Raw genomic sequence first — 9,451 nt, 5'->3', positions numbered from 1 at the left:
TAATTATAATTTATTAAAGTTTAGGGGTGTCTGGCAGGGGGTAGCAACTGTCATAAGTGTCCGGCAATGGATGACGAGATTTTTAAAGTTATCCCGAAGGAAATATTAAAAAATTGAGCTTTATACTTTAACGAATTTCAAGTACTATTTTATACACCTTTACTACCTGTTACCTGCCCAGGTAACCACAACCCAAACTTTATAGTCGCTGGTCATTCTTACCTGTATAGGAGACATCTACAGAGAAACTTTCAACTTTTATAAAATAACGAAGGTCTGGCTGGCGTGGGCTCTTGCTCTATTACACTATAAATGTGTTTGTAAGGCCACGCCCCCGGGTACGCTGGCTTCAATACAATCAGTTGGCACTTTATAAATCTAGTTACTTCTTATATCTGTGTAGGCAGGTATGTATATGTTACCGTTAAATTGTAAAATATGTTAGTTTATAATCTCACCCGTGATATTATAATCTGCCGTTATATTGTGAACTGAAAATACTGATTACAATTTAATCTATCGGAATATTAATCTTTTCGTCATATTAATCTATCGGAAGTGAAACCGTTACATTTATGCAAGTTTGTAAAAGTAACAGGGCATCTGCGATCATTACTTTCGGAGTTACAGGGATTTAAAATGTCAGATTTGCGGCGCTGTCGCAGATCCCTGAAAAACGCTCATACAAAATGGTACGATTTAATGACGTGGACCTACCATAATGATCGTTAGAATTGTATGGGCGGTGAAACAAAAATCTTTGTTATTTGTGCGATTATGTTTATTGATAAATGTCACATTTAATGTAAGGAAGTTAAAACTGTATGAATTTTCATCTAATTGCGAAGATTTTTATTAGATTTAGAAATTTTATAATCTTATTGATTTTGCAAATATCTAGACAATTTTCCCTTTTTATGTATAAACTAGCGGACGCCCGCGACTTAGTCCGCGTGAAACTCGATGTAAACTTTCAACTACCTCTATCCTACCCTACCCCTACCCTACCCCTACCCTACCCCTATTCTGCGTTCTGGAGTTATAGCGTCAGGAAGGAAAACCCGACTTTTTTTTATAAAAAGTATCTTAAGTCCTTTTCCTAAGTCTAAACTACCTCCCTGACAATTTTCAGCTAAATCGGTTCAGCCGTTCTTGATTTATAAGTGGAGTAACTAACACGACTTTCTTTTATATATATAGATTAGTTAACATTGACCTTATTTACCCGAATGTATCATAAAAATCAATTTACTCAAACCTAGTCATCATCCCCATTGTATTGATTGCGAACTAGGATGCCTACAGAATTTCAGAGTTTAGTAAGGGCTGCAAAAATTCATAAATAGCCTACTACTGGCGGCAAAGGAGATAGTCCAAAATTGTATGGAGCCCAGGTCCAGTCATTGTACCCTAGCGGAAATAAAAGAAGATATTTTTTTCAACTATTTTTGATTATACAAATCTACGAATTTACTTTGATTCTTACGAAATAATATTCATTATCTCCCAAGAATTGCAACATTACTATGGGTAATAATGACGGATTGATGACGTTTTCATTACAGTAATCGATTTGACGTTTGCTGTCAATTGTCATGTCATAGTTGCTCTATGGGCGCCGTCTTGATATAACTCAAAAACTTGGGTTTTTATTTTATTTATTTCTTATTATTTAGTTATTAATAAAATCCTTGTATTTTTTAAATTTTAATGATACGAGGTACAAGATTGGACCTGAAATAGACCATCTTCTTTGCAAATCCGCCACTGTATCCTAATATTTCCCACATCGGGATCTCCGCTTACAATAATAATTCTCCAACAATTAATACTTACATGTGTGATCGCCTTAAGTACAGTTCACCGGGTCCTGAGTACCGGCATCCGGGGTAAGGGATTAATACAAATATTAGTATTAAATTAGTTGGCACGCTGTGGATCGCTGGCCAATTAGCAGCCCTATTTGTTTTGCATATTAATTATGTATAAATAGAGATACATAATACATTAACGGTATGTTATTGTAAAATTTTAATAGGTTGCCTTTGCCTCTCCGGAGCTATTGGTAATGCTGTGGTTTTCAACAAATAAAATTCTGACTTATTTTCTTTGTGCTGCTGCAGGCGGGGAGAAATAATACTTTCTTGCGGGCAATGAATGAAATGTTTGTCACCGTATGCGGCAACATGAAGAAATTAGTCAGAACTTTATCTAGATACTTGTTTTTCTCTTTTCAATTCATTACACTTAAGCAGTCGGGTTTTTGTTTTTGTAATAATATTTTTATTCTGCAGTATTTTACTTTTTCGAAGTTGGCCATACTGAGTATAAGATGGGAAGCAGTTAGCAGGGGGGTGACTATGAGCTCTTATAGCAGGGCAGTAGTTGATCTGCATTGCTTACTTTTACTATGACATCTCTAAAGCAGGTCAGTTGCCTGGCTTTTTGCGTTGACGTTTCAAAAACCGTTCACCTTTTTGTTATAGTTTCATACCATGACGTGATAATAGACAGCGGCAAAGCGTTTGTTGAACGGCAACTGCACGTCCGTTACGTCAAATTAAACGATCCAACAAAGTTACTAATTGATCAGCTTCTTCTGAATTTTTTTGTAATTTTGATTATTATCGAGAAAATATTTATTAAATGCAAAATTCTAATGGTGCTCTTAAAGTAATTTCGATATTGTATTCTAAAGAGGATTGTTACATTTTAAAGTAATGGTGTTTTTTACTCATTATTGGGTCACAATTGCCAGCAATATCTTTTACTTACTACTACTTACTACATATTAATACTTTTTACCTTATTTTTTTTTAGATGTGTGATAAATATAAAATCTTTTAACTTAGAAAACGTATTATGTGTTGAAAAAAGGAACCGACATGTAGACAATAATAAATAATAAATATTTATTATATTTTATGTAGTCTACGTAGTCTACCTCCATTTATTCAGTAAAGTACACAATTCTATGAGTCGGAGCAAGCTGAATTTGTAATTCAAATGTGTGTTCAATAAGTGAATTTCTTACTCCCAAGTCCCAACGCTTACACTTTATTTTATAGGTACCTACTAATTAAATGTTAGTCTCATAGATTTGATACGAAGTGTGATAGCACGTCGGTTAGCATACGTTAAGTACCTACTTACCTACTTCGTTAGGTAAAAATTAACGTACACACTTCGATTATACTATATACCTGCGATCACAATGTAGTGTATACGATCATTGACCTCATAAAATAAAAGGGGATCGATGTATAAGACGTTCAAAGCTTACAAAGTACAAAAACTGTTTAAAACAAATTAAAACTAAGAATGCTAATTACTAGTCTCACTCTCAGCTTTGCCATTAAAATACGCAAATTATAAAAAACTGCAGATTACAAATTGGGTAAACTGTATTTTAAATGAACGCGGTAAAATTACAAATACATCGACTATCGTCCGAAAACTGTTTACCTTGATACTCAAAACATCAAGGGTCTAGTAAAGTAAAGTAATACGACAAATTGTAATAATTTATCCAATAAAAGGTACATATACCACAGAAAAATTGATTTTAAATTATTAAAAAAAACTAAGTGGATGGAATTATATCGAAGTTTCAGAACGTTAATAAATAACAAAAGACAATGTCATTAAAGCAGACCACAGACAAACATTATCGTTCAAATATCGTTCACCTTTTACGATATCATAGTACGCGTTTCAGCAAATCAGAAGCAGGCCAGATTTTGAACTGACTGGAAATTGCTCGGTTATTGCACGATTACATATAGTAAGCCCCCAGAAGCATTAAACAATCCTTGATAACAAGACATTTTAATACAATAAATATTGACATTTGACTTTGACATTGACAATTGACATTCAATGTACTCTTTCTCTATGGTTTGGGTTGGGCGTTTGGGTTTGGCTTCGTTATTGATTTTTCTCTATTACATTGATACGAATCGTCTTGATTGTGTTTTATTCGTGAAAAATCTATTAATCTAAGTAAAAGTGATTACAGAAGTATTCATCATTATATTTTCTTGAACAAAGAATCATACATTCCGAAAAATGGCAAGCACTTCGACTGGAAGTGGAAATAAACAGCTAGAAGGTTGGACCAAGGTAGATAAGTTCCAGTTGTTACAAGCTTTTAAAAAAGTTGGTTCCAACGTTGAACTCATTAAAGAAATGATTCCCTACAAAACTGAAGCCGAAATTATAGAGGCTGTAGGATATTACAAAGGTTTAGCTTATGCACAACTTCCTGCAGCTAACCCCCCACCTAAAGTAAATAAAAGAAAGAGTTCAGTTAAGGTGCCATCGACGCCTCTATCAGAGTGGGCCAAGTTAATTTTAGATACTCATGGAACGGATGGGATCCAAACAGCAACAGCCGACGCATTACGTTTGATAGCTGAGTATGAAAACAGATCAGATCCCATTTTCACTGAGAATATTGATTTTAAAAAAGCATACCTTATGCTAGCTGATGCCTTGGAAGGCAAACCAATACCAGATGATAAGGATATTCAAGCAGTTTTTGATAAATGTATAGCTGAAACAGCACTGACCGCCAGGGAACTTCTTAAAGGCAATCCAGCTTTAAGAGAGCTCATTCAATCCCTGGGGAACCCAGCCACAGAAGATTCTAATAAATTCGCTAAACCTACAGAAGACGCTGAACTTACAATTCTCCGAGAGTTGATCACTAAAATGAACTACAACCCTTTAAATATATCTGAGGCCAATCTGAAATTCCCTACCAATGCTGCAAAATTGAACGAGGAGGAGTAGAGTATACACCAAGAAATTTATAGGGTTCTGTGGTTTAGTAGTAATAGAACCCATATTTTAATATTCAAATAATTTAATTTACCTCTGCTACATGTAAACAGCGGATGGTTTTTTCTTATCTGTTTATCTCATAGTGTAAGATGTAGTTGGTTAACTCTATAAAACTACCGCATCTGTGTTTAAGCTATTTTTGTTTGATTTAGTTTTCTATTTATTATTAAGGTTAAAAGTTATGCTAAGTTTTGTTTATATGTATAGTTCAAAAGGAGGGGACTCTTTTGATATACACTTGGCTGTGTTTTTTATTGTTTTAATACAATGTACTATAAGTTCGATATGATACCACCAAACATTGTATGTTTTGATTTGTGATAACTTAATTTATTGATGTGATATTGTCTATATGTCATGGACCCATAGATATTAGTAACTCAAACCCGATTTAACATGACAAAGCAGGGGATGAGAAGAGTATTTATATCAAACTGCCTAAGTGGTAGGAAAAATAATTATGCTAGTTTAAGTATAATTGTTACTAACATAATTGAGTGACTATTATTCTGATTTACTTGTTTGATTGTGATTTACTTATTTTTAAGTTGAGTCAATTATGTTGCTACTCAAGTGTTTTTACAATTCCATTAAACAGTATGCAGTATGCTTCTTCACTAATATAATATAATTAATGTGAATGTTTAGATATAGATAAGATTTGAGAGAATAAACTCATTGAACAATCTAAGTGCTACTTTTATTACTATATCCCAAAAACTAGGTTCTGCTTCTGATGCTTGGGGATGATAACGGCAGATAAGTATATATATTTGAAAAATATTTCTTATTTTGGAATGTATTTTTTTTTTGTTCTCATGCAATCAGTCAGCAGACTATAATCAGACAATTAGAAGCAACATTCCCCAGCAAGAGAAGTTCGCATATATGTGTCATAATATGTGGCTATTAATCAAGTATTTACCGACTTAGTTTTAGGATATAAACTATCATTAGTGTTATTTACAATAATCTATACTGATATTATAAAGAGAGAGATTTGCATTAAATAGGCTCTAAATCTATTGACTGGTTTGAAAAATTCTAATGTGGTGATTTTATACTCTATGCTGTCACCAACGGAGAGCTACAATATCAGGGAATAACAGGCTACATTTTATCCCTGTATTCCAATGAGAATGGGAACTATATGGGTGTAGTGTAGAAACTGTTTCTATGATCAGTATTTGATATTTTTTATAGAATTACCCATGCCAAGTTTTAGCTCTCTAGTTTTAACACTGTGTTTTCTTACTAAAAAGTATTTGATTATTTATTAGTATTTGATAACATTACTTATACATTTCATGTAGATAAGTACTTAAAGTAGGTAAGAGAGAAGTTTGTAATGTAAAAAAGCTAGATTAAATCTAGCAAATACCATAAAAATTAAATTTAATGCTTTGAAAGTCAACCTGCAGACTCAAAGATTTCACTTGGGCTTTTTGACATATTGTTTTAAAAATTATATCAGGATCTTTCAAGCTTTCTGAGAAGAGTTATGATATGGTTAGTTTTATAATAGATCCTTGATCTTTGTGTACTTACCCAAAGGATAAAGCCACACATAATGGCTAAATTAAGTATAGGGCTTGTAGATAAGACTAGAATTCACTTTAGATCACTAAATGCTGTAGGTACCTAGCTAAGTATATGTTATGATATAGGTAGTTAAACAGTGGTAGGTAGTATGAATATGAAGTAGTAAGGGTGTGTAGTGTTAAAAGCTTATTATCGTCAGATCACAGTGAGGATCAAAAGATTTTAACAATGCAAAACAACCTATGCCTTACTTTACATGAAATTGTTGTTGGTGGGATAGGTATTGGGTATTTAGCTTTGATTATATCAAAGTTATTTAGAACATATTGTAATACTTAATCATAGTAGGATTCATGTAGGACTGGTATTGTGGAGTTATTGTTGTTGGGGTAAACAAGGGGTTGTTATAAAAACATCAAACTTAAAATATTTTCTGACAAAACTATGATAGAGGATAAGCTTTAAATCTTTACTTAAAATTAAACCGCAGCAGGTCAAATTCTGTACTTAGGTACGTGAAAGATAGGTACATAATTTGAAAATTTAAGTTGGAGGGCATTATAATTAAAAATATTTTTTAAATTAATATTTTATTAATTACTACTAGCGGACGCCCGTGACTTCGTTCACGTAAAAGTCGATGTAAACTTTTAACCACCCCTGTACCCTACCCTACCCCTACCCTACCCTAACCCTACCCTACGCCTACCCTACACCTACCCAACCCCTACCTTACCCTACCCTAGCCTTACCCTACCCCTACCCTACCCATTAAGGCTGCACCTCTTTATTTATGCCCTTTTTTATTCCTCCCACCGCGAGTCGCGTCGAGCGCGGTGACCGTAACACAAAAATAATCCTTATAGCTAACAACCATAAAATATAATTTAATGTAATCATTGCTAGCAGTAGCATGCTTCAGTATTCACGCGCGATGGCTTAGCGTATTTCATCTATAGGTAAGTTTGGTGTTTCTTTACGATTTATATGATTCTTTTTTTATTGTTTAATGTTAACATTTTTAAATTAGGGATGAGATGAGATGGGTGTTATAAACGTAAGAGTAGACAAATACCTATAATCAATAAGCTCCGAACTGCTAAGCTATCGGGAGTTACACGTGTTATTGTGAGCCAACCATAAAAGATACAAATATACCTACCTATAAGTGCCCAAGAAAAATAATGTAAGTAGGTACCTACATACCGTTTTTTTTTTATAAAATCTTAATATACCTACTCGTATAAATGCGTAAGGTCCCGAAATTTGGAAAATCGCTTGAAGTATAAGGATAAAATTTGGCAGGGAGGTAGTTTATAGTTAGTAGGTATGTTGCATTCAGGAAATATCGTTTATTATTTTTTCTTTGTATCTATGGTAGGTATCAGAAAATATCTTTATATTTTTTCAAAATCTTTACTTAAAGGTTTTTCTTTATTATAGTTGTAATTGTTATTACCTACTTATTCTATCTATCATAGAATTTCAAATTGGTAGCCCAGCATCCTAGGGTAGGCACTGGACTATTCTAGGGTGGGCCCGGCCCAACCAGCCCACCCGCCATATACGCCTATGGTTGGCACTAGGAGCTACAAACGAGCGTTTGCGAGCAAAGTGCCATTTCCATGAACATTGTATACTTCGCGCACTTTTTGTGCTTCTGGTAAGTTATTCTACTGGTTGTTTTTTGATGACATAAATAATCGTTTTGATATATTATTGAATGTGGTTAAGTTAATGTATTCCTAGAGATATTACTTTTTTCGGAATTTGTCGAATAGTGTAATTCCGAATAATTATTAACTTTCATATTAATTTAATGTAAAGCTGTTAATTTAAAATTACTAACAGACACTTCGATTTTATTAATTTGTATAGATGTTTTGACATTTTGTACAGAAAATGGACTCAATCTCTTAGTTTGAGAAACATAGAATATTGGTCGGCTAATTCTGAAATTCAAATTTGACATAAATACCTATGTTTAGGGTACTGAGAGGCCAATACGGGGATAAACTTCGATTTGAGGGTAAATTTGAACGAAAAAGGTATATGTTCCTTGTGGTAAAACTAAATAAAACACGTTTTTATCTGTGATTCGGAATCACCGGAAATGCACTTGCATCTCCGGTAATACCGGAATAATATACCGGAAATGCACTTGCATCACAATGTTACAGATATTCATAGTTTTAACCATAGATAGCTAACCTTTGTCGATTCAACGGATACCGCACAGAAATATCGCTAAAATAGTAAAAGTAAGTTAGTAAGTCATAATTTTTTTTGCTGATTTATAAGGTGTTTTTGTAATGATTATCGAGTTGGCATCTTTATTGAAGACACTTTTTTGTTTTTCGATGACAGTTTGTTCGTTTTCGCCAATAATAGTTTTTTGTACTCCTCTATATTTGGAAAAATATCGTCATCACTAGAGGTATCGATAGTTGCGTAAGTGGAAAAACTTAATTTTGAATTATATTGTGGTAGATTCTGGAAATAAATTATTTTAATTTAAATTAAATTGGAAAATTTCGATCAAAATGAACTTTCGAAAATTTCTCCCATTTTCAAAATAAATATGTCAGGTCGCAACCTAACTTTAATCCAAAATTATTCATTCCATACCCCTATTCTATTCTACTCCCACCCTACACCTACTCTCTTCTATTCTTCCCTTACCGTACCCCTACCATGCCCCTATCAAACCTGATCTCTACTCCTACCCTACCCCTACTCAACTCCTACCCTAAAGGCTGATAATGATGACGATGATGATTGGAACATAAACCAGAAAATTTACAGTTATGATGCGTTGTCGCGATAAACCATTCATGATATTTCTTACACTCGATTACCAAAATTTAATTATTTTTATTCGACGACTCCGTCATAAAGCCTTGATTTGCATTATTCAGTATCTCGTTGAATAAATTTTTTCATTAATGTTTCAACAGAAGATCGACAAAGTCAGAAAATAAAACACTGTAAGGTACCTATTTAAGTATTAACATATTTTTATTTTATTTATTTTTCTTTCTTACTATGCTCCGCTTCGACTGTA

General features: G+C 33.4%; 1 protein-coding gene across 1 annotated transcript; it reads left to right on the top strand.

The window, feature by feature from the left end:
• The first annotated feature begins 3,888 nt into the window (after window positions 1-3,888).
• On the top strand, window positions 3,889-5,536 carry LOC112044338 (uncharacterized). Its single transcript, XM_024080158.2, has one exon. The coding sequence runs from the start codon at window positions 4,069-4,071 to the stop codon at window positions 4,792-4,794; it is 726 nt and encodes a 241-aa protein (XP_023935926.2). The 5' UTR covers window positions 3,889-4,068; the 3' UTR covers window positions 4,795-5,536.
• The last annotated feature ends 3,915 nt before the right edge of the window (window positions 5,537-9,451 follow it).

Source organism: Bicyclus anynana, chromosome 21, assembly GCF_947172395.1.
Source record: "Bicyclus anynana chromosome 21, ilBicAnyn1.1, whole genome shotgun sequence".
NCBI lineage: Eukaryota > Metazoa > Arthropoda > Insecta > Lepidoptera > Nymphalidae > Bicyclus > Bicyclus anynana.
Note: the sequence above shows the minus strand (reverse complement) of the source record. Positions and strands in the feature narration are given on the sequence as shown.